At 33.5% G+C, this 26,148-nt stretch overlaps 1 protein-coding gene and 1 pseudogene across 1 annotated transcript in view; one reads left to right on the top strand and one right to left on the bottom strand.

The window, feature by feature from the left end:
• SLC30A9 (solute carrier family 30 member 9) overlaps window positions 1-26,148 on the bottom strand; it is a 69,428-nt gene that overhangs the window by 28,969 nt on the left and 14,311 nt on the right. The window contains exons 3-9 of the mRNA XM_025040238.1: window positions 23,728-23,790; window positions 20,917-21,016; window positions 19,167-19,259; window positions 18,455-18,537; window positions 10,679-10,737; window positions 5,470-5,537; window positions 3,238-3,340 (exon numbers count right to left, since the gene is read on the bottom strand). Coding sequence (XP_024896006.1) covers window positions 3,238-3,340; window positions 5,470-5,537; window positions 10,679-10,737; window positions 18,455-18,537; window positions 19,167-19,259; window positions 20,917-21,016; window positions 23,728-23,790 — 569 coding nt within the window. The remainder of the gene's footprint in view (window positions 1-3,237; window positions 3,341-5,469; window positions 5,538-10,678; window positions 10,738-18,454; window positions 18,538-19,166; window positions 19,260-20,916; window positions 21,017-23,727; window positions 23,791-26,148) is intronic.
• LOC112471570 lies at window positions 18,844-18,962 on the top strand (annotated as a pseudogene).

Below are 26,148 nucleotides of genomic sequence, written 5' to 3'. Positions count from 1 at the left end.
ACATTTGGGTCTATGGCCCACCTCAAATTTGTATATGGTCTGAGGTGGGGGTTAAAGTCCTTTGTTTTTTTCTATAAGGATATCCAATTTTTCCAGCACCATTTTGTCGAAGAGAGTTTTCTTTCTTCAATAATTTCACTGAATTGCTTTGGTGCCTTTGTCAAAAATCAATTGACGATGTAACTGTGATCCTCTATTCAGATCCACTGGTCTGTCAATCCCTGGGCCAATACCTCACACTGTCTTAATTATTGTAGCTCTATAAGTTTTGAAGTCTTCTAAATTCCCACCCCCTCCCCCGCCTTTTTTTCAAGATTGCTTTGAATATTCTGGGTTCTTTGCATTTCCATGTAAATTTTAGAATTTATTCAGTTTGTCAATTTCTATTTTTTAAAAAGTCTGCTGTGATAATGGAGTTGTATTAAATCTATAGATTTAGTGATATCTGACATTAACACCAGGGCATCCAATTCATGAACATGGTATATCTCTCCATTTCTTTAGGTTTTCTTTAATTTCTCCCACTCATATTTCGAGTCTTTGAGTAAAGATCTTACACATCTGTCATTAAATCTACTCCTAAGTATTTAATATTACTATAAATAAAATTTATTAAAAATTACATTCTGTTTGCTGATAGTAGAAATGAAATGATCTTTGCATATTAGCCTTCTATACCTATTGATTTTGGATACTGAACTAACCATATATTCCTAGAATGCTCACTTGATTATGACATATTATCATTTTTATATATTGCTAGATTCAATATGATTATATTTTAAGGATTTTTGCATGTATGTTCGTGAGGGATACTGACTTCTATTTTTCTTTCTTGGAACATCTGTGTAAGGTTTTGGTATCAATGAGGTTATGCTGGCCTTATTAGAGGAGTTGAAAAGCATTTCTTTCTTCTCTATAAGTTTGTGTACTATTGGTATTATTTCTTCCACAAGTCACTGACGCTCCCTTCATTTTTTTCAATCCTTTTTCCTCTTTTTTCCTCAGCATGAATGTTTTCTACTGTTATATATGAATGTTTTCTACTGCCATATATTTAAGTTCAGTGATAATTTTTTCCAGGGTCTAATCTGCTATTAACTCCATACAGTCAATTTTTCATATCAGATATATTTTTCAGTTCTAAAAGCTCCATTTAGTTCTTTTTTATATCTTCCATTTCTCTTGTCAATATATTCATGTTTTCCTTTCAACACATGCATGTAGTTGCAATACCCATTTAACATCCTGGTCTGCTAATTCTATCATATGCCAATTGAGTCTTAACTAATTTTTTTCCTGGTTTTAAGTCGAATTTTCTGCTTCTTGGCTGTCTACTACTTATAAAAAAAAATGCTGAAATTGTAAATGTTATACTGAGTGTTATGATTTTGCTGTTTTTCTTATAGAGTCTCAGGCTTTATTCTGGCAGATTAAGTTACCTGCAGATCAGCTTGACTTTTTAGAGCTTTGTTAGGGAGGTTCTAGAATAGCCTTTGCACCAAAGATAATTTAGCCCTCTACTAAGTTTTGACCCTTCTACTGGCCTGTGTAATCAATGAGGATTCTATTTTCACATAGTCCGAACTTGATGTATCCTAGCCCTTTGAGAGTACTCTAGGAGTTACTCAGCTTAATGCTCCCTGCTGGTCTTACCCTACACTTGTGTAATTTAACATTCAACAAAGACTCAACTCAAGGAAAACTCCATGTAGACTTTCCTAGACTTTTCTGCCAACCTCCCTCCTCTGTGGAACTCTGCCTTGTAATTTCTAGCCTCCTCAGACTCGCTAAATTTTATTTTTGCCTTCTCAACTTAATGAGACTATTATCTCCACTCCGGTTCCACTATCCCAAATGTGCCTCCAAGCAAAAATCAAGAGAGATCACAGAGGTTCAACTCGTTTCTCTTCTCTCACAGATCAAGGTCTTGTACTGCTATTGCCTAATGTGTGAAAACACTGTTTCATATATTTTGTCTAGTTTTTTAGTTGTTTACATCAAAAGACTAAATCCATTCCCCATCAGTCTACTATGGCTGGAAACCTAAGTTCTTTACATAATGTTTTGTAATTTAATTTTTTTACTCAAATTATCATGTCATTATTCCAAGTCAGTATATAGCTATATCTATCACATTCTTTTAAACCCCTGAATAGTAGTTCAAAGTGTGGATACTAAAAAAACTGTTTTCAATGTTTTAAATAACAATAATGAAGCTAATAATCTGAATATATTTCCTTGTCCATATGTACAATATTTTTACATTTCAATTTTCTTAAGTTCACATAAGCTTTCAATGAAATATATATTATGTATTATATATCTTCCCAACCCCTCTTCCCACAACTGACTCGGAAAATATTATATCAATACTAGTTATTATTTACTGTATAAAATTAACTCATGGGAAAGACTTATAAGTACTGATAGCAAATGTTCAACTTTTCTTACTTTTCCAAAGAGTTTTAATCCATTTGATAGTGAGTTAGGCAAGTTCTTGAGGGGTTTCATTTTTCATTAAGATTGCTCTCCCCACTCCTCAACACTTTATTATTTTATACTTTGTCTTAAATATTCTTAATGAACCTGTTATTTTTTACTATAAGTTCTTCCAAACTTGTTCTTATATAATAAGAGTATAAATACATACATAGAGACTGAAAAGGTATATATCACATACTTTAAAATGTGAAATGATAACAAGTAGAAATTTCTATTGTGTTCTTTAAAAAGGTTAGGTTTGCAGTACTCGAAATTTGGATCAGAAAAGGTATTTTCATTTTATAAAAATCATTCTTCATTTGCAAATTCAAGAAAGGGATTCAAAATACTAGTCTAATATGAAAATCATTTTAATTCATCAATCACATATGACTAATTTATATCATTATTCCAAAAACTTAAATTCACTGGCTCTTACAGTTGTAAGAATTCATATTCAGAGATCAAATTTCCACCTAATGTAAGAGTCTCTTCCACAAAAGCTTCTGCCCAAACACTTAATAAATGATAATTTTATACTTCATACTCCACTGCTGGAAGTTCTTAAAGCCTAACAACCTGATTTAAAATACTATGATCATATTTCTATGTACTTCATCATTCAAAAGTGAAATAATTTTCTTTTCCATATGCCAAGTATAGTAATTATTCAGTTTTTAAACAGGCTAACTTTTAGGTTAAAACAGTAAAAAATTACTTTAAAATTAATAAGAAAAAAGCTTTACCCCTCACCTGATTACAAGTATCAGATAAAGAGTGTACAGCTTCGGAGAACATACTTGCTGAACCCGTATAAATCCAAGCAAGAAATTTAAAGCAGCAATTTAATCCATTGCTGGAGAGAAAGAGAAAACAATTTAGCATTGGTTTGGACAAATATTTCTACCAAAAGCTTACTTAATTGACCATATATACCTCTATACTAGGTTCGGTTCAAAGTAAATTAAAAAGAATCAAGAACTTATGTTTTATGTAACAAGAGTACAAATTTGAAAAATACAGATTATGGTATCATTAAATACTCAAATGAAGAGGCATGATGTGTATAAGCAAATTAAGTGCATTTTGAAAACTGCTGAGAAAAAAGGATGTTCTACATTTACACAAAATGAAATTAGAAAGGAAATTATATATCTTAGGTAGGTAAAAGAAGATCTGCACTAGATAATGCCCAGTAGACCAGTGTTAAAGGCAAGACTTTGGTGAAGGTCTGTTTACTTAAATAGGCAGATGCCAGAGGTGAAGATAAATCTAGACCAAGCAGTCTCTGAGTCATACTAGATCACAGATGCTAAAATAAATATGATTAGCTCTGAACAAGCCAGCTGCTCAGATTCCAACAGTAATGACTAGTATGATTTATTTCAGGCACTATACTAGTAATTTACCATGTTTTATTAGAATCTTATTATACAAATATTAACATCTTAATTTTATAAATGAGGAAACTGTAAATCCCCTTCAAGCTATCCTTTTTTCCACTCCTCCACTTCAGATAGTCTCGAAAGAGTTATACTGCTCTTGCTGTCTCAGTCTTCCTTATTTTTCACTGTCTTCAATGCACTGAACAATGGCTTCTACCTCCAATAGCTCATTAGATTGTTCTTATCAATATCACCAACTGTTTCTTGCTATTAAGTTCCTAGAAACGTTTTAGTATTTTCCTTAATCTCACAGAAGCATTTGCCACCATTTTCTTAAAAACCTCTCTTCTCTAGCTTCCATAATGCTCCTGGTTTTCTTCCGACCTTGCTCCTTATTTTCCTGTCTCCTGTGCTGGCTCTTTTTCTTCCGCCCATTTCTTAAATGTTAGCATTCTTCAAGTTTTTTTCTTGAGAGCTTTTTCTTCCTCACACTATATGCATTCTCCATGTAATCTTAACTATGCCGATGGCTTTAATTATCATGTATATACTAATAATTCTCAGTTCTAAATCTCTACTCCATATCTCTCTTCTGAGCTTCAGACCTATATATATGACTTCGAAGTACATATTATGTACCAGGTACTATGTTAAGCAGTTTACATATATTCCACACATCTCTCTGATGAAGAAAACTTTAACTGCTAACCCCGTTTTACCGACACACACACACAAACAAAACAATGAATTAAGCCTATAGAAAACTCAAACTCAAAAATGAATTCATCATTTCCTTTGCTTCCACCTTGCCATTCCTTTCAGTCTACCTCCTCTCAGTGAGAGTGCAATACTTATCCAATTGTCCGAGAAGCTAGGCAACATCCTTTCCATACTTCCTAAATACTTGCTGAATCTAACCATGTTTCTTCATCCCTACTACCATTATCTTAGTTTGGGGGCATCATCATCTCTTTTCTGTATTATTGTAAATAACTTCATTTAGTTTAGTGCGCCTCCAATCCTTTAAGATAAGAATATTGTATTTCTAGACCCAATCACAATTCCTGACATATGTTTATATACATATATAAAATAAAAGAACTAATGAATTATGGAATTAATGCTTTTAAACATTTTAAAATAATTCGACAAAATGAATAAAAGATAAATAAAACAACAGAAATCAAGAAGACAGAGGAAAAAAGATAGCAAAAACATTAATTATTTTCTACTAAGCTAAGGGGGAGAAAACTAAGAGTGCAGATATTCTTTAGTAGCTATAATCCAGGTTGATTTAACTACTCTAAAAATAACCTTGGCCAATTCAACTTTTTATAAAAAACTTCTATCGACTTCAATGAAAATAAGAGAACTTTCAGATAGCAATTGTTCTTGTATCTTAACCACATCAGAAATATACAAGAGCAAAGGTATCTATGTGGATTCTTCCCCCATCAATTTACAAAAACACAGACTTGTATTCAATTTCCTCCTAAAACGACATAAACGTCTAACTATTAGATACCAAGTAATAAATTTATACATTTAAGAATATATACATAATATTTCTGTTTTAAAAGGCTTATATTTCAGTACTTACATGCAAATGGCAACCATCACCACTTTTCCTGGCCCCTTAAAAAAAACTGATGTCATTCTGGAACGTGGCTATTAAAAAAAAAAACAAACAAAAAAAACCCTCTAAAATTTTCTGGAGAACCATTTTAACACTTTAACAAGTGATCGTGACACACTGGAAAATATCTATCAATCTCTCTAAACAACCACATTTACTTATTTCTTTTTCTCCAGAATTTCTTCTAACAAGTGGGAAAATGGAAATCCAAAGTGTATCTAACGCCTCTTCCAGAATCTTGTTTATTTTTTTTCTTTATAATTCATTTCCTGACTACTTTCAGAAAGGAGATGATGTTTACATAAAAACTAAAGTGATAAAAATGTATTGAACTAAATTGATTTAAAAATTTTCCATTTCTTGAGCAACTTAACTTTTAAACAAGGAACAGACAAAGCCAACAAATTTGCTGCTCTAATTTAACTCCTGACTGTTCTCCAAAGATCTCAAGTGATAACCATGTGTTTAATTCCAAAATAGACCAAAACAAAAAGAAACAAAATAAGCAGAGAAACATATCCGGGGGAAATACTTTTCTTGAATTAAATGTTCTTTTGCTGTGTTCCCTGATTATATACTTCTTTTTTTTTCTCTTGCTCTTTCCTCTCCCTGGAATGCTATCATCTTCTACTGCAATGTGTCCAAGTTTTATTCATCCTCTTCCATGTCTGGCCAAGTCACTTTTGTATGTAAAGCCTTCCTTGATTCCCCACTGAGAATACTCTCCTACATATTTAGTGTTGCACTTTACATTTCTATTAAAGCACTTTATATATTCTGCCTCAAGTCATTTATTTAAGAATATTTACTATGCAGCTACTATATGCCTGGCACAGTTCTAGATGCTGAGGCATGAAGGTAAACAAAACTGAGTCCCTGTCTTCACAGATCTCACTCTAGTACACAAAGATAGAGGGCGGGAAAACTCCATAAATACATAATATCAGATAGTGATAAATGTAAAAACTGAGAGAATAATGGGTGAGAGCAGGGTGTACGGTGTAAAGGATTATTTTAGCTAGAGTAGTCAGGGAAAGAAGCTCAATGATGAGACAAACATGACAAAATCTGAAAGAATGTTTTAAGTAGAGTATACAGCACATTCAAAAACTCAGAAACAGAAATAAGTTTGGTGTATAGAAAGGATAAAAATAAGGCTGGTGTGGCTAAAGCATAGACAGCAGAGAAAATGGTAGGCTTTGAGGCCAGAGGAGGAGGCAGGGGCCATATCCTACAGGATTTTGTAGACTATGGTAAGGAGAATAAATTTTATCCAATGGCAAAGAGAAGCCACTGAATGATATTAAGCAGATCCTTGATACAGTATGATATATGTTTGAAAAAGATATAGTTTATGATGTAGAGAATGAATTATGGGGCAAAGGTAGAGAGATCAGTTAGGAGGATAATCTAGGTAAGAGATGATGGTTTAGACTAAGGTTTCAATAAGGGACATGGTGAAAGACAGTCATACGAGGTATCTTGTTTTGGAGAAAATGCTAACGGGACTTACTAATGGATTTAAACATAAAAGCACTTATAATGACTCTCCAACACAGGGTGAGTAAAAAGCAGAGTCTTTTGCAAAGGTGACAGAGGAAGGATTAACAAAGAAGAAAAACATAAAAAAGACTGTTTTGGGCTTCTACAGAACAAGGTGCTGCAAGGAAGAGGAATACCTGCTCCTGGTGGCAGGCAACTGAACATTTCTTCCCTACTTCTCTGATATTCGTGAAGAGAGATCGCCCCTGCCCCATATGTTGGCATAACTCTCCCCACCTCATTACTGTCCTAAGTTTGAAGTTTAGTAAGGAGGTTGACTAAGTTTAGTAAGGTAGGTAAACTAATTTAGGGAGAGAATGCTGGGCATTCTTGGCTCCCTCCTTTATTTTGGGATTTGGTACACATTCTCTTCTGTTCTTTCACGGCTCTATATCTGGGCAAGAATGCTTGAGTTAGCTATAAATTACTGGGGAAGTCTAAATAAGGGAAGTCTTTAATAAGGAAAGTCTTTAATGTATTAGTGTGGATCTTTGAAAAACAACTGAGGAAAACAATCAAGGGGTGAAACTTTAGGTTAGTAAGGCCATGCCATGCAAGAGTTTGTTCTTGGTTAAGTCACTACAGCTTATGGGAGTTTTTAGCAAGCAGGCTACAATGGCTTTCAATAAGTAGAAATAGCCCACATCAAAAGTACAGGTCCTATAGGACAGCCTACTACAGCTTAAAATTTATTCTAACTTGCACCTTGGCATGGTATAGCCAAGAAAGCTGAGGCAGAATTCTATTTTGGTATGAGAGCTAAATGCCCTCTTTTTTTTTTTTTTTTTTTTTTTTGTACTTTATCAGTGCTTTGCAGTCAGGTCTGCAGGGGGAGTTTTAATGAGCACCTTCTAAATTCCCTGTAGACAACAGAGCAAAAGAAGGAGCTTTAAGTTTAAGGTATTAAAGCCAACTCTCAACAAACAGTGTGCAATTAGATGTCCCAAATTCTATTTTGAACCACCTCTGAAGACAAAGAACCAGGCAGGGACAAACCTCGTCCATTAGTTTCAACTTGAACTTTGATTTGTAAACTACACATGCTGACCACAGCTCTGGATTTCTAAGTTCTACTGTTTAGTGATAAAAAATTTCTAAGTTCTACTGTTTAATGACAATATGCCATATCCTTTGAGCAGAGGAAAAAAAACCTGAATGAAATTATTGTAGCAACAGTAGAAAAGGAATACCAAATAAATGAAAAAATGAGGCTTAGAGTGGAAGATGAGAAAGATTTCTTTAGAAGCAAGGTCTGAGAACTTGTGGAATCAACAAGACAGATAGGGAAGGGAAATGAGATCTTTAAAACCAGAATAGAATATTATAATAGGAAAAAGATCTACTGAGCTAAAATTGCTCTGATAAAGGCTATAGAAAAGGTGAAAATGTGTTAGTGGTAATTAGGTCAGAAATAGTAACAAGGTCTAAGGAAATTTAACAGTAAGAGAAGCAAAATGTGGAAAAGCAAGAGATCAATAAAGAGCCAAGATTCACAACCTCTTGGGAAAGCATACTGTTACAGCCACCTATAAATTCTTTAATAAAAGCAATTGGAGAACTGTTCCTTAAAGATCAGAATGCTCAAAATGTTGATAATTATTAAAACTATTCTATACCAAATATCTATTTATTCTATTTCTGTATATATTTGAAAATTTTCACAATAAATAAGTTTTAGTACTGGAACAAAAATAAAAAATCTGAATAGATTTTAGAGAGAACTACTAGGAAAATCAGCACAAAATACTCGAAGTACTACTGGTGTATTTCAAGGTGATTCTATCATTGCAAGTTGATACTCTGAAGAACTATCCCAAAAAGTTCACAGAATTAGGATTCTAAAGGGAAGGTACAGCAAAGTAGAAATCTATTAAAGTGACAATGAGAAATTAGATATTAGAGGGTTAGACATTGTTCTGATGAAAGAACGTTTTTGGCAGAACATAGTGAGTTCATACATCTCGCTATTGGAGTTTCCACAAGACAAAGAAAAACATAACAGAAAAACAAGTGTCTAAGTCAGAAAGGGAAAAAGTAAAAGTAAAGAAGGTATTTCATGCCACTGAACTAGGTCCATATATTTTAGAGAAGAAAAACAACCTTCAGTAGTAGAGTGAATGTTGCTAACAAGGACATGAGAACAGTAGAGGGAAATTAAGTACTACAGTCTTACAGTGTTACCACAAAAAAAAAGTGTAAGAGAAAGAAATTCTATTCACAACCTGGAACATTTCAAGGCTGATGAGTATTAAGTCTTCGAAAGGCCTCTAGTGACACAGATTTCAGAAGTCAACAGCTACTATTCAAAAATCTAGTGAGGATGATCTTTCATGTGAAAGAGACATAAGGCCAGGAGTAAATCTTCTCAAGAGCAGGTCTCACCAGTCTAAGTTATTCCACAGCAAGATGCAGTGGCAGTGCCTGTCACAGCACAGAAGTGAAAAATGCTGGCTCATAAGACATATGAAGTCTCTACCACTGAAGAGAGTCCACACCTTCACTGCAGCACTACAGTGCCAAAAAGATAGGGCTCAAGTAGGAAACGGAAATTAGTAAGCTGAATATAATAAATGGGAAAGAAAAACATTTCAAATAAACTATGACTAGAGTTGTTATCATTTACAATTTCTAAATTTTGCAAGAACAGAGCAACGTATCAAATGTAACTCAGAAGAAAGGAAACAAATTGCCCAGTTAGCCTCATCCCCAGATATGGCAGTCACTTCTTGATAAGGAGATACCTCCTAGCTAAGTTTATATGCAATGTTGATTCTGGAAATGACTACTTGACATCTTGTTGGTGTTGGTGACTTTGGTAAGAGCCATTTCATTGTAGTGGGTATAAAAGCCCAACTGAAGAGGATTCAGAAGAGAATAAGAGGTGGGACAATAAAGGCAAACTTTCTATACTGGTCCCAATATTAATTTCCTTCTAATAGGAAGGAAAACAAGAGTATTCTAGCACATATGTGGATAAGTTAGTAAATCTGGTAATGGAAAGTGAGGTACTTTCATAGATTACATTTATTTTTTCAATAAAATATGAAACAATGTTGTCAGTTGAAGAGTAAAGAATGGAGTTATAGAAAGTTTGGGAAGAAAGGAAAAGATATTCAACAGCTATCTCAGAATGGGAAAGTGAATATACTATGGAAGTTTATCAGACTGTCAAATAACATTGAGTGTCCAGTGATTTTGTATACTCTTATAATAAAAATCAAAATGGCTGTGTAATTTTCTCTTCCAAGGGCTGAACTTGTGGGGTATAAACAGAGAAATGGCAGTTTAAATGTTTAACCAGGGTTATGAGTAGGAGAGAGGATAAAGGAAATTAAAGGTAGATATGACTGCTGAATCTTACTAAAAATCTAAAAATAGTCTTCCTCCTCACCTATATCTATGTACTTATGGTTTACAACACAGTTCTGCATTTAAAGAGAACTTATATCCCAATTTTTTAAATTTCAAAAATATCAGAGAGAAGTAAATAGACTATAATTCAGTAAATTATAACGTGCTCAAGAAAATCTTGAATTAAGATCACAGATATGCCAGAATTTCACAATGAACTGACACACTAGGATTTCACCTGTGCAAGAGGTGCATAACATTAGCAGAAAGATATACTTACCTTGGTGTTTCCCAGGAAATCTCTATATTCTCTTAATATTTTTTGGTTTCTAAATAACCCTAAAGAAAAGAATTACAAAACACATTTAGCTCACACATAGTCTTATCTGTTAAATTTTAGATTAATACAATAATTTTCTTTAAGACTATGTTAAATATGCTCTATTAGCTACCAGCAAAAATATCAGGTTATTATAAGAAATCTAGATTTGTAATCCGATTAAAAAAATGGGCAAAGGACCTGAACGGACTTTTTCCCAAAGATAACATACAAATGGCCAAGAAGCACATGAAAAGATGCTCATATCACTAATCATCAGAGAAATGCAAATCAAAACCACAATGAGGTATCACCTCACACCCATCAGAATGGCGACTACCACCCTCCTCACCGCCCCCCAAAAAAATAACTGTTTATGAGGATGAGGAAAAATTGAAAACCTTAGTGGGATTGTAAAATGGTGCAACTGCCATGGAAAACAGTATGAAGGTTCCTCAAAATAGTAAAAGCTATCATGTGATCTAGCAATCCATTTGTGGGTATATATCCAAAAAAATGAAAGGAGGGTCTCAAAAAAATATTTACACACCCATGTCCACAGCAGCACTATGCACAATAGCCAGGGAGTGAAAGCAACCAAAATGTCTATGGACAGATGAGTAAACAAAATATGGTAAATACAATGGAATATTACTCAGACTTAAAAAGGAAGGAAATCTTGTCAAATGGATGAACCTTGAGGGCATTATGCTAAGTGAAATAAGTCAAAAAGACAAATGCTATACGAGTCCATTTATATGAGGTATTCACAGTAACTGAATTCATAGAAACGAAAAGTGGAATAGTAGTTACCAGAAGCTAGGGGAAGGGGAGAAGAGGAGTTGTTTAAAGGGAACATTTTAGTTTTATAACATGAAAAAGTTCTGGAAAAGAAAAATTTCTGGAGATGTTTCATAACAGTGCGACTATCTTAACAATTCTGAACTGTTCACTTAAAAATTGTTAAAATTATGAATTTTATGTTACATTTTTTACCACAATAAAAAAAATGGGGAGAAATCTGGATTTGCATAAAGGCAGTTTGATAAGATGCTCTCCTCAAAATTACCTAAAAAATATGAGTTATTTAAGCTTGATGTAAGAACCAATTCTTCATTTTTAACTCGAAGGTCAAAAATACAGGAAGAAATATTTTCCCATTACTGTTTTCTCAAATTTTGTTACTTTAAATATTTTCTTTACGTACAAAGTTTTAATGGTATTATTTTAAGAGCAAAAGACTGGAAATGATTGATAAACTATGGTATAACCCACCTCAAAATGCAGTTTTATAAAAGGAACAAAGGAATGTCTCTATTTACTGCTAGAGAATGCTCCCCAGGACATACTATCAAGTAAAAAAAAAAAAAAGACAGAAAGCATATATACTATGTCTTATTTATTAAAAGGGGGGTAGAGGAGGGTTAAAACCATTAAGTATGCTATTTTATACTTTTTAAATGGTTACCTATGCAAGAGAGAGGGAATAAGATGGAGAGGACAGGAATGGAAGCTAAATTTCTTTGAAGTATTTTGTCTCATAAATGTGACTTTGGAATCATGTAAATGTGTTACAAAACAATAAAATATAAATAAATCAAAATTATTTCTAAAAATCCAAAGCAAAATGAAAGAAATGAACCTAATTTTATATCTATTTGATGGTTTATCCACACAGAGAGAAATTTCAAGTGACTTTAAAACAGAAATTTGATTATATATACCTAGTGGAATATATATTAAAGATTAAAAAAAAGCAAAGAAATCTTAAATCACCCTGATAGCAATAACACTGATACTGTTATTTTGAAACTACACTGATTTCTCTCTGTATGAGTATAAACATAAGAATAAGACAAAATCTAATTATTTTAATTATGTTAATGAATTAAGAAATAAGATTTTCAGTATATACAAAAACCAAAAAAGAAAAAAAAAGGTGTTTATCAGAATAACCTGTGTATTTTCTCTTAAGAAAAAAAATATTTCCTAGCCCTGTCCACTGAAAGACCTTAAAAATATGTCAATCTATTAAAAATTAGTACCCCTAATGCCCAGAGTATGGTCTCCCAATTTTATTTCCCACTAAAAAGAAAAGGGTCTCCTTTTAGAAATGGCTGATTCCTAGTCTATGGCAAGAAATATGTAAGATGAACCTGAAATATCTCACTGTACCTAAAAGCAAGGATGCTTTATTGTACTAGGGTTATGACAAAAGGACTTAGCAATCAACTTGAGGTGCTTCCACTGGCCAACAATGGGAAGATTTAAGCACCACTACTTTGCCTACTTTGTTCTTTACTTCCTTGCGTGTCTTCTCTGCCCTTTTCTCCTTCTCACTGATTTCCTTCCTATCTCACCGCTCCCCATCTTGGTACTGAACCCCATACTCTCAAGAAATGCTCTCTATCCCTTTTCCAGTGTTACTGACCATAACTGTCTCACAATTTCCACTTAGAAATTTTATCAACTCATCAAGGGAAGGAAATATTGTTACCTTTAAGCCTTGATCCTGCACAGAACTTAGAAATATAGTTAAAGGATTCAGAATTCTCCTAAATAAAGCCTGGCTGTCAAAGAAATATGTGCACATTTTTTTGCAGACACTAGCACCTCTATCTCTACTTTAATCTTACCACATTACCATATCAGTTCCCCAGAATAACAGAACCATAACTATAGTCTGAGTATCTCATTCTCCAAAGGAATATGCCCTATTCCACCAACATTTGATCATATCTAAATTAGCACTTGTATTACCTAAAAGAAACCCAAATAGAAGCCATTAACTAAACACTGTGCCAAAATTCTGGGGCTCCCTGACCCCAATGTGTATTTCTTTTATTGAAAATAAATATTTTACTCCTGTGGATTTAAGTATAGCTCTCTTTAGTGTACCTAGTGTATCTATAGATATAAAGATAGTCAACAACGGTTTCTTCTGTGAGGCCCCTTACATACTAGGGTTCACCGACTCTCCTTCATACTTTTTAAAATGTTAAACCAATCATTTAAAGAACTTGAATTTTGCAAGGAAATCTACACTTATTCAATATCCAGATGACTTAATATTATATATTCTAGCCTTACAAAATTCTCAAACATATTCCTTATTCCTTCTGACTACATTAGCTAAAAGACATAATGTTTTTGATTTTGTCAAAAAAATTATCAGAAGGTCACTCACGTTCTTTGCCAGAATTAAAGTTCAACCAAGAGACAACTGAGTAGATTATGAAGACTGACAGTCTACTACAGGCAGTGGACAATAAACTTTTCCAAAAACCATCACATGAACGAACTAAAACAAACAGCTGATCTTGTAGAGTTATATACTCAAATATTTACAGACAAAATAATCTAATACCTGGACTGGTTTTACAGTAACTCATTAGAATGAAGATTAATGAGGGGGCTATAGATGAAACAAAGTTGGCCATGTGTTGATAATTATAACGCTGCATGATGGGTACATGAGGGGTTATTATACTTTCCTCTGTACTTCAGAATATATTTGAAATTTCCCTACTAAAAGGTAGGGAAACAAAACAAAATGTGAAGAAATGTTCGGAAATACTTAGACCATATACAACTAAGTGTTAAAATCCACTGAGAGAGGAGGAAAAAAATGGTGTAGATGATAGAGGCTCTGTTCATCCCTCTGGTGACCAAACCAAAGTTGTGACGGAAACAAGGAGCAAGCAGCAAAGAAAAATCACCTGGGATCTTGATGAACAAGCCATACAACTAAGGAGAAATCCAAGAAACACCCTGCAATGGCAGAAGGTAGGACAGGGCGAGGACATGGGGCTGCCCAGTCTCCAGTGGCTAAGTGGGATCGAGGCAGTGGCTGCGCCTCTTAAAGGGGCTGCATCCGTGAGCAGATTTTTGCAGTGACGGACCTGTTTGCTCTGAGCACCAGTGCCGATTTGGCTGTGCACAGAGGGTACCAGGGATTTACACGGAGACAACGTCAGAGTGAGGGCCGAGGCGAGGCTCACTCTATATAGTACAGAAGTGCTGGAGATATCCATTGTTCCCTGTTGAACTCTCCCCGCTCCAGTGCGCAGACACAGAGCCGCCATAGCCAGGATGTCATCAAACTGGATAACAGAGGTCGCTCCACCCAGAGAATTCCCTAAAACCCCACCTCCCCCAACTCATGGCCCCACCCAAACCACATCCAGGTGTATCCTCAGCGAGTCAGGTGCTCCTTGCTGAGCAGTGCCTAGACTCACACTGGAGGCAGCTGGCCTCAGTTTCTGGTGTGGCCTTTTGAGGCAACTATAAGCACAGCATCTGTGGACTGCTTGCTGAATCTTAACAGGTGGCCCTGGAGGGGCAGAGGCTTGGGCTAAATTTGGCCTGCAGCTGAACCTATCTCAGGACTGTGCCACTGGACACCTACTTCACAAATCCACACTAATAAGATTGAGAGACTTAGGAGCTTTGCTTAGTAAAGAGAAATAGACGCGGAAAGGCAGCCAAAATGGGAAGACAAGCAGAAATCATATGAGAGACCAGAAGAGAAATACAGATATAATGGAGTCAACTAATCTAACAGATGCAGAGTTCAAAACACTGGTTATAAAGATGCTCGATGAACTTTTGGAAAGTGTAGATAAATTCAGTGAGAACTTCAATATAAAAGGAAACCAGTCTGAAATGAAGAACGTATTATCTAAGATGAGAAGTATATTAAATGGAATAAACAAAGGAATAAACAAAGTGAATAAAGAAAAGGATCAAATGACCTATCTAAAGGACGGGAAAGCCAAGGACACTCAATCACAATGGCAAGAAAAAAGATGCCAAGACTATAAAAATAATTTAAGGAGCATATGGGACACAATTAAGGGTCCAAATATCTGTCTGATCGGCATACCTGAAGAAAATCAAGATGTTGAACAACTGTTTGAAGAAATAATGATGGAAAACTTCCCTAACCTGGTGAAGGAAAAGGATATAAAACTCCAGGAAGCTCAGAGAATCCCAAAAACCAGGGATCCAAAGAGGCCCGAACCAAGACACATCATAACTAAAATGCCAAAGGTTAAATATAAAGAAAGAATATTAAAGCAGCAAGAGAAAAACAAATAGTTACCTATAAGAGAACACCCTTAAGACTGGCAGCTGATTTCTCAAAAGAAACTTTGCAGGACAGAAGGGCTTGGCACAAAATATTCGACATGATGAAGATCCAGGATCTACAACCAAGAATACTTTAGAATACTTTATCCAGTGAAGGTGTCATTTAGAGTTGAAGGACAGATAAAGAACTTCTCAGACAAAAATAAGCTATATATCACCACCAAACCAGTATTATAGGAAATGTTGGAGAGACTACTTTAAGAAGAAAAAAAACATGTATCATAAACAGGAATAAAGAATGGTAACAACTACATTCCTATCAATAAGTACTTCAAATGGAAAAGAATTAAGTGCTCCAACTAAAAGATAGAGTGACTGAAGGATAAGAAAATAAGACCCCTACATATGCTGCCTACGAGAGACTCACTTCAGATTAAAAGACACACACAGACTAAAAGGAAGGAGATGAAAAAAGATATTGCTTTGATGGACCTAGAAGGTATTTAAGTCAGACAGAGAAAGATAAACACTATATGATTTCACTTACATGCAGAATCTAAGGAACAAAAAGAACAAACCAATCAAAAACAGACTCACAAATATAGTAGACAATTTGGTGATGAACAGAGAGGAAGGAGGTTAGGGGCTGAGAGAATGGGGTGAAGGGTTAACAAAGTACAAATTAGTAGCTGATGGATGGTCATGGGGATGGAAAGCACAGCATAGGGAATGCAGTTAGCATTAATACATTGGCTAGGTGGAGGGTCAGGGAAGAAGGGAAGGAGCAATTGCGGGGATCGTTGTACAAACTATACAGATGTCTAACCAATGTCCTGTATACTTGAAACTAATTAAAATAAATTTTTAAAAAATCCATGAAAAACTCATGAACTTCAATTTAAAAAGACATATAATCTAAGAGTGAATAATATAAAAATTAGTAAAGAAGACAAATAAATATATTAAAAAGATAATCAACCTCAGTAGTAATCATAGAAATTCAAAATTAAATTAAAGATAACATCTGTTACCCATCAAATACAAAAAAAAAAGTTAAAACATCGTGAGTGTAAATGTAAACTGGTATAATTATTCAGGAGCTATTAAATTTTAAAATGTCTATGTCTTCTGAACCTGAAATTCTACTATTAACATTTTATCTTATATAGATATTTACAACAGTATTACATGGTTAAAAAGATGGGAGGACATTCACTAATGTGTTCTTTGTGATGATAAAAAAAAAGGGAGAACATAAAGTTTGATACATCCATAAAATAGAACACTACAAAGCTGTTAAAAAGAATAAGGCAGAAATAGATTTTTAGATGTAGACATGGAAAGATGTTTATGATTACACTGGTAAGTATACAGAACAATATACAAAACAATATGTACAGTGTCACCCAATTTATGTTTAAGTGAAAAAATGTGTATAAAAATTTGAAAATGCAAAGGTGGCTCCACAGTGTAGTGGTTAGCACGTCTGCTTTATATACAGAAGGTCCTGGGTTCGTGCCCCAGGTGGAGCCATGGACCATACCCCAGGTGCGCCGGGCCCTGAGTGCACCAGGCCCCCCAAATGTGCCAGGGGTGCCAGACCTCAGGTGTGCCAGGCCCCGAGTATGCGCTGCAAGCGCATGGGAGGAGATGCCCTGCTTTCAGAGATCCAGTCCTTAAGGGGAGATGGCAACATCCGTAGGTCAGGGGTGGTAGTAGGGGAGGGGAGGTGGATTAAAGAGGGGGGAAAAAAATTTGAAAATGCATCAGAAACATTCTGGAAGAATATATATCAAACTATCAATGAGTTATCTCTAGGGAAAAAAAATGAGACAGTACTAGAGAAAAGGGAGACTTTTTATTCTTTATATTTTTGTATCCTTTTTTAAATCACAAGTATGCATCACTTTTTATCATTAATACATACATATGTAAATCAAAGAATTATCTGAAGCCTATTTCACATTATATAAATCCTAATTCTATAAAGGTAGCTTTGTCTTTAAACCAACGGATTGTTAAATTACCTGAGGGTCTTATTTGCATCTAAATCTCAAAAGCCAAGCACTGCTTCTAGTTCATATGATAAAAATTTGCTGAATAAATTAAAATAAAAATGTAGTAGCTGAATCAACATACTTTTCTGTAAGAAAGTATTATCTATTCTATCACTTTTAGAGTAAGTATAATCTTCAAATTATACCATCGGTTTTAATATTCAGGTCTTATGGCAACCACAAATTAGCTTCACTACCTCTGATCATCTTTTAAAAGCTATAGAGGGGGAAACAAAAAATAGATACTGTTTTTATAAAACAAATGAATCCCAAAATGGAGACTGCTATCTGCTAGAACCCATAGCACCAATGCCAAAAGGTATGCAACCACCACAGAGTTGCGTAATTATAGGCACAGTTCTTACCTATGAGTTATAGGCCTACTTCATTTTACTGAGTTTTGTTTTATTGCACTTCACAGATAATTGTGTTTTTTACAAATTGAAGGCAATATCCTCTACCAGCAGAAAATTATGACTCGCTTTACTGCAATATTTGCTTTCTTGTTGTGGTCTGAACTGAACCTGCAATATCTCTGAAGTACACCTGCACTTTCCAATAAACTCAGCTTTAAATGAAATATACTTACTTTCTCTGTATTCTATTTCTGCTTCTTTGCGCAGTTTTTTCTCTCTGGCCAGAGCTTCAGGACTTCCCCACACTTCCAAAGATCTGTGCATAAACATATGACCAAGAACAATGGACAATTTTAATGACTTTATTGTAATCATATTTAAATCTAAATGAACCACATAACTTATGAGAACCTTACAACAAAGCATAATGTCTTTCAGGAAAAATACAAAGCACTTAAAGAACTTTTCTAAATGAAATCTAAACAAAAGAGTAAATTCACAGTAAATCTTATAAATTAGGATATATTTTTAGTTAACAGTATATACTAGTAACTCCCAAATAAACAAATTTGCAAATATAAAAATATTCTACTTTTAAAATATGTCATTTAAAAAATACTGGGTTTACAGCCATGCTACCCTGAACAAGCCTGATCCCGTCTGATCTCGGAAACTAAGCAGGGTCAGGCCTGGTTAGTATTTGGATGGGAGACCACTTAGGAAAACCAGGTGCTGTAGGCGTGAAAAATTAAAAAAAAAAAAAGGGGGGGATTATAAGATGACAAGGTCCTTGCAATCTGTGAGGTCAACCAAGGGTTGCTTCATCTAAGAAATAAAAAAAAAATTTAAATAAATATAATTAATTAATTAATTCTGGGTCTAAAATATGTTTTTATTAATCCCAAATTTACTTGTACTTTTATTCTAAAAGAACTATGTTCTTACTTCGCCTCCACATCTGATCTCAAGTATACAGTAAAGGACTCAGTATCTTCATGGGGACTTCGTCGTCTGATTTTTCGAAGTTGTTCTAGATCACTGAAGAAAAAAACATGTTGGATTTATTCAAAGTTCTTACAGTTTATTTATTAAAAGGATTAAGAGCAGATAAAAGCCACTACATTAATCCTCATCTTAAAAGACTATAGACCTGTATAGCTTTTGAAGATCAGTTTATAAAGATTACATTTTGTACACAGAAATTGGTCTAGAGATAGTGAAAAAAAATAATTATTTTTTATTTTTTGGGGTATCATATATAGGTATATATATATGGTACCTAAAATGCTCAATATAGGTACCATAACATAATATGCAGACATTAAAATTCCTTCATAAATGATTATATTTTATCTGCTATGGACACACCACTGCAATATATGATGTGTAAAAGAAAGGTGAAAACTGGAAAGAACATGAACTAGAGTATCAGCCTTCTATTTAAGAATTTAAATTTAAAACTTACAGCCCTGTTGGTTTACATTCAGACTGATATTAAGTGTTAATACCATTTGAAGGTATCAAGTCACAAAGATTACATGTCAATTCCATGCTATTTAATAATTTTTCCCTTCTCTTAAATTCTGAAAAGTTTATATATTCATCAAGTCACCGCTAAACAGTCATTCTGTATTTATTTGATTATTGGTGTTCCTAAGACAATTTTGTAACAGGGATGAAAAGACCTATAAATTAAAACGTGGTTAACTATGGAATTTTATTAAGTTCTAGAACTTAAATCTGAAGTTTAAAAAAGTCAACAACCACGGATTAGTAACAAAGTTTGGACCAGGTATCAAAAGATTATTCTAGTTTCCTCTCTATCACTGACTCACTAAATGAGGTGGGTCATCACTAACATCTTTATTATGTTTCCTGGCCTATAATGTGAAGACGGCAATACTTAACAAACTTAATTGACAAAAATTTTGTGAGAACTAAATGAAATACTCTGTGAAACAGAATACATTTTTACATCAGGGCTATAATTGATTATTATTTTACTCAGAATATAAGCTATTAAACCGATTATAGGATTCCGTATTTCTTGATACTGGATTATAAAGGATATGGCCAAGAGGGAGAACGAAGAAAAGGATCACATCTGATATTTCTAAAGCCAAGAAATCTTCTACATAAATATGGCTTTTCTAGGTAAACACACAAAGGAATTTTTAAAATATGCAATAAATATAATCTCAATAACTATGATCACAAGAAAAAAACAAAAGACCAGAAAATAAAATTTATATATTCAACAGAAACCACATATGGAATATAAATATAAATGTACTGACTAAATTAAGGACTACTCAATTCTGCTATTCAAAAAACCAAAACTTTTAAAAGTCTAACACAAAAATATGCAAATATTCTTATTATTGATAATCTGCCAGATGTGAACATAACGATAAAGCTCCTAAGATCTTGTGTGATATGGAGGTTTCAAAAACTTGCCTTTTTGAGTTTAAAAGACCAGAAAGACTGAAATTGCTCATGCTGGAGCATAATTCAATTTATTTCAGTAAGCGAACAATTTTACATTTTTTTTAACGGAATAAAAGTACTTCTTCAATTTAGGAAGAAGCCATGGGAAAGTTTCCACACTAATGGTAGCAGGTAACACATTCTAAGAAATTAATGGTTATTATGATAAAACAGATCAAATTACCACATTTTTAAAAAATTATTGTACCTGGATTTAAGGCAGAACTCATTTATTGCTCTGACTCCAGTGATAAAATTATTCTGAGTGTACTTTGGTCCATATTCCCTCTTCTTAAGGACTGCTTTGACTAAAACCAAAAATACAAGAAAACATAAAATATATGCAGAACAACAGTCATTTAAAGATGAACATATGCTGAGGCCTCTCATGAATTCCGTTAAGATACTGCTTTTTTTCCTTGACTCACTGAATGGCGTCAGAAAAAAATTTCTCCAAGAACAGAATAGAATGGAATTACGTTTGTAGCCATCTAGCTTTTATCTCCATACCTCATTCTTAACTGATGTCAAAATGCCAACCCTCTGTCTAATGGACACCTTGTATAGGTATCACTGGTCTGGTCGGTTTAAACTGTATTAACACAATTTAAATTGTTTAGGTTCTGAATGAAAATAAATTTGTTTCAATTAAATATTACAGGCCAGTTCAGTGTTTTTCAAACTGTGGGTTAAAAAAAGCATTTTATATAAAATGAAAAGAGAAAATAATTAAAGAGTACTGCATATAATTAAGAATAAGTATTTTTTATGAAAACTTTTGTTTCAGTTCATATACTTATATATATATGTGTATATATACACACATATATATATAAAGTTATTAGGTAGTATTTCTTATGTGGGTTTCATTCAAAACAGTGTGAAAGCCATCGGACTGTTTCACATGTTACAAAGCTGAAGTTAACAAAAGGAACATTTTTTATCAGTTAAAAATTATAAAAAGTTATTACAGATTATAGATAAAATACCACCTTCTATTAAATTATTTTCCTACTATCAAGTTTCAAAGTGTTCATAAAAAGGCCAGAGATGTCAACAACAAAATACCTTTGGCATCGATTATAATCTGTGAATTAAAAATTTCACTCAACATTGGTCTTTATGTCTTTATATTATAAAGTGAGACTTTTGGTCACATGACATAGATAAATAACATAGGCAAGGATCTGAAGAGCAAGAGCAAAACAAAAGAAGAAACTCGTGTTCTGTCACCTAGTCAAATTGTCACCTAGTCATCCTCATATTCTACCTTCATAACTACTAATTTATAAATTTTCTGTTCTATACTAAGTTGAAAGAGCAATTAAGATTAAAATTATCCATCCCTACAGTAGGCTAAGACATTCTTAAAATATTAGATATTAAAATCTAAAGCACAAATAATACCTAAAAACATTTCAAAAGTAAACTTCAATATAAAAATCAAAACTTTACTTGAAAAAGAAAAAACAAGCATCTAAAGAAGTTCAGGTTTCTTTCACATGAGTTCAAGTCTCTCAACCGCCTTACTCCAATAATCCTAAAACTCAAAATCCAGATGAGTTCCTCTGGAGGAGACAGGAGAATTACATCTCTTTTTTTAAAAGATTAGGATTTTTTTTTTAATTACTTTTTAAAAATTTCTTCAAAGTACCTAGAAATCCCTGTTAACTTTTCCTGGCCCAAATTATTGATGATAATGGCTGCTATCACAACATTAATTATTCTTAATTGTGACTGTGCTCTATGTATCATCTTCAAAATTATCCTACAAAAGAAGTCCTATTTTTAGAACCATCTTATTGGGAGAGAACTATGGCTCCGAAAAGTCAAGTAAACTATCCAAAGCCATACAGCTGTTACATGCTAGGGGGTATAAATTGAATCAAGTTTTGTCTGACACCAAAGCTACAGTGCTCCTAATCACAGAGTTACTGCGTCCTTGAAATATGCTGCTTTTGGGAATGGGAGCCATAGCTCATTTAGAACAGAGCTGCAAACAAAAATTCCTTCATCACGCAATTTCTCCTAGAAAAGAAAGTCAGACAATGATGTCCAAACTCAACCTGGATTTGAAAAAGCTGTAGCTTTGGCCTCTTGTCCTTTAATCGCATTACTTTTTGATAGGGTAGGCAGATAGGTAGATATGAGCCAGAGGGAGAAGGACAATAGGAGTTAATGAGCCCCTAACATCGGTTTAGCAGTAAAATGTATGAAAAAAGATAACAGGCGGCTTGTTTTCCCATGGTCAGAGCCTCTACAAAGCAAAACATCTAGAGGCTTCTGGCACCTCCCTCCTTCCCCCATGATCAGTTAAAGGCAAATGACTATTATATGACCTTACTCTGGGGGCGCTTGACAGGTATTGGCAAAATTAGTTAACTGGGCATGAGCCCACCCTCCAAATCCCAAAAGCACAGATGTGTGACATCTCATCTACGGGCACACACTACACAATGCGCCAGCTTGGAGTAGGAGGGTCAGAGGAGGGACGGAAGGTGAACACAGAAACCGATATAATACCCCAACTCTCAACTTCTCAACACACTGGATTCTCTACCAAGTTGCCCGCTTGGACGTCTCCAAGTATACTTTGCTTGCTTTACTTAATAAAATTGCTGCTGTTTGCTATGCTTTGCCTGCTGTCTTTCTTCTCCAAGCACTGGACCTGCACGCAAATCTCTTGTGGGGCATCCAAGAACCAAGACCCAACTCTCACAATGCAGACATCTTATTGTCCAGCAATATTTAAAATAGTAAAGCGCTTGATGACTTCTGTCATTACTCCTTTCTTTGGGCTTTTGAGAAAACAATTATAAAATTTGGGACCAAAATGCAAAGTAAACCTCAGGAGAAAATTAGCTTATAAATAGGAGAATAAATCCTTATAGTTAATATATTTAAAGAAAAATAAAACAAACTATATCCTTATAATAATATAAAGAGCTCAATATAAACTAATTTTATATATTTATTTCAAAACATTGTTACAATAAAAAATAGAATAAAATATATTTACCTCTTACTTGGAGAGGTTCTTGTTTCATAAGTGGCGCTTTGAGTTCCGCACCTATATTTTCTGCTGTAAAGTTTATTTAAAAAGTTTACATTAAGAAGTGGCTTTCATACAAACCTATAAACTCAGTATTAGCTAACAATCTGACAATGTATAAAAACAGTTATATTCACAGTCAAGTTGGATTTATCCTAGGAATGTTAAGTAAACATTAAAAAAGCTACTAATTCCCCTCATTAACAGATTAAAAGAAAACAACTAAAGAATCACTTCAGGAGCTAAAGAAAAAGCATTTAATAAAATTCAACACTCATGCAAGTTTCAAACTCTTAGAAAATTAGGACAAAAAGGAATTCCTTTAAAGAGTAAAACAAACTTAAACATTGTATTCAATGGTGAAACTTTAGAGGTATTCCTTTAAAATAAGGAACAAAACAAGGACACACACTGTTGATTCTTCTAGAGATACTATTCAATGAAGAAAAAATGACTATTAAGTAGTTACTGAACCTACTTTACAAATAACTCCCTCTCCAAAATAAAAATAAAAATTAAGGGAATTAGAATCTACCTCACACCAACATCTAATTCCAGGTAGATTAATGACTTTAATGTTAAGACATTTACGTACCTAAGAGACAATGATATAGATTATTTTTATGATGGAGTCAGACTTTTTAACAAGATACAAACAAAACAAGAAAAAATGAAAAAATTCTGCTAAATTAAAATTCAGAATATCTGTTCATTAAAAGAGGCCATAAAAAAAGAAAAGCCTCAAACTGGGAGAAGATATTTCCAACAAATAGAATCAACAAAGGTAAGTATCGAGAATATTTAAGAATTCCTCCAGATAAACAAAAGATAACCCACTAGAAAAAAAAGGGCAGAAGACAAAAACAAACTTGCACAGAAAATGAAATACGAATAGCCAATAAACATATGAAGAGATGATTGCTTCATTATTAAATAGAATCCAAATGAAACCACAAGATGCCATTTTATAACTTGCAGATTACAAAAAATGAAAATTATGACAACGTTGGCAAGAGTATGGAGCAATGGGACCATACACTGCTGATGGAATGATAAACAGGCACAAGGTAAAAAATATCACCTTGGTAAACACGTTGGCATTATCTAATGTAGTTGAACACAAGCATATATTATGACCTAACATTTCTACTTCTAGATACTTAGCTTATAGAAATTTGCCTGAGAGCATAAGAGAGGTATATGAATGTTCAGAGAAGCATTATGTTGTTGTTTCAAACTGTAAACAATCTAAATGTCCATAAGCAAGAGAATAAACTAACCAATTCCATTCATACATCATCTCATACAGCAGTGAATAATAATAAACATAATAATGGCTATCTTTCTTAAACCCTTATTATGTGCTAAACACTATACTAGGCACTTTACATGCACCAACTCATTTAATTCACTCAACAGCCCTAAAAAGTACATGCTATAATTATCTGCATGAAAATTAATGAACCAAATACATATACCGTTAGGATAAATCTTAGCAACAAAACTTAATGAAAAAAGTAAATCACAAACGAATACATACAATAAGCTATTACCATGAAGTACAAACACAAGCAATACTAACAGGTATATATAAAAAGTCTAAATCTAGTTCTTTTTTTTATATCAAGAGACAAATACAAAATTCAGGATAGTCACACTGGATAGGTAGGGTGCAGGGGGATGTAAGAAGAATGTGATTAAGAATGTAAGGTTCTGGAGAGCCAGAGGAGAGAAACAGCAATTAGCAGGATCGTTTTATAAACTATATAAATGTCTAACCAATGTACTGTATACTTGAAACTAACAAAAAAAAATAAAATAAATAAAAATGCAAGATTTAACACCCCAAAAAAAAAAAAAAAAAGTAAGGTTCTTAGGTTGGGTGGTAAATTCCCAAGAGTTAATTTTATTGTTTTCTAACTTACATATACAATGCATATATTCTTTTATAAGTATTACATATTTTGTAATAAAAATCTCACACTGAAAACATTTTCCCTGATTATATATATCCTCATTTAAAAATAAAATAGTATTTCAGTTTATTAATAATGTTTATTAACATTTACTAAGCATTTACCATATGCCACATACTGTACTATGTGCTTTATGTTCATTATCTCATTTAATCCTCACAAAACTGCTTTAAGTACTATTATCTTTATCTTACAGATGAGGAAACTGAGCACAAAGTTTTATAACTTCCTCCAAAGTCACACAGCTAGTATTTTAAACATAAAGTCACTTTAAGATTGAAAGCCAAGTCATTGTGATTAGTCTATGTCTTAACCACTTCCTATATTGCCTTTATATTTAAAATAATATTTGATTTATGAGTAAGTATGTGTGTAATTTGCATGGGGGAGGAGAAGATAGAAGTGAATAATG

The sequence above is a fragment of the Pteropus alecto genome, unplaced genomic scaffold (assembly GCF_000325575.1).
Source record: "Pteropus alecto unplaced genomic scaffold, ASM32557v1 scaffold57, whole genome shotgun sequence".
Taxonomy (NCBI): domain Eukaryota; kingdom Metazoa; phylum Chordata; class Mammalia; order Chiroptera; family Pteropodidae; genus Pteropus; species Pteropus alecto.
The sequence above is the reverse complement of the archived record's forward strand: the minus strand, read 5'-3'. Positions and strand labels throughout refer to the sequence as shown.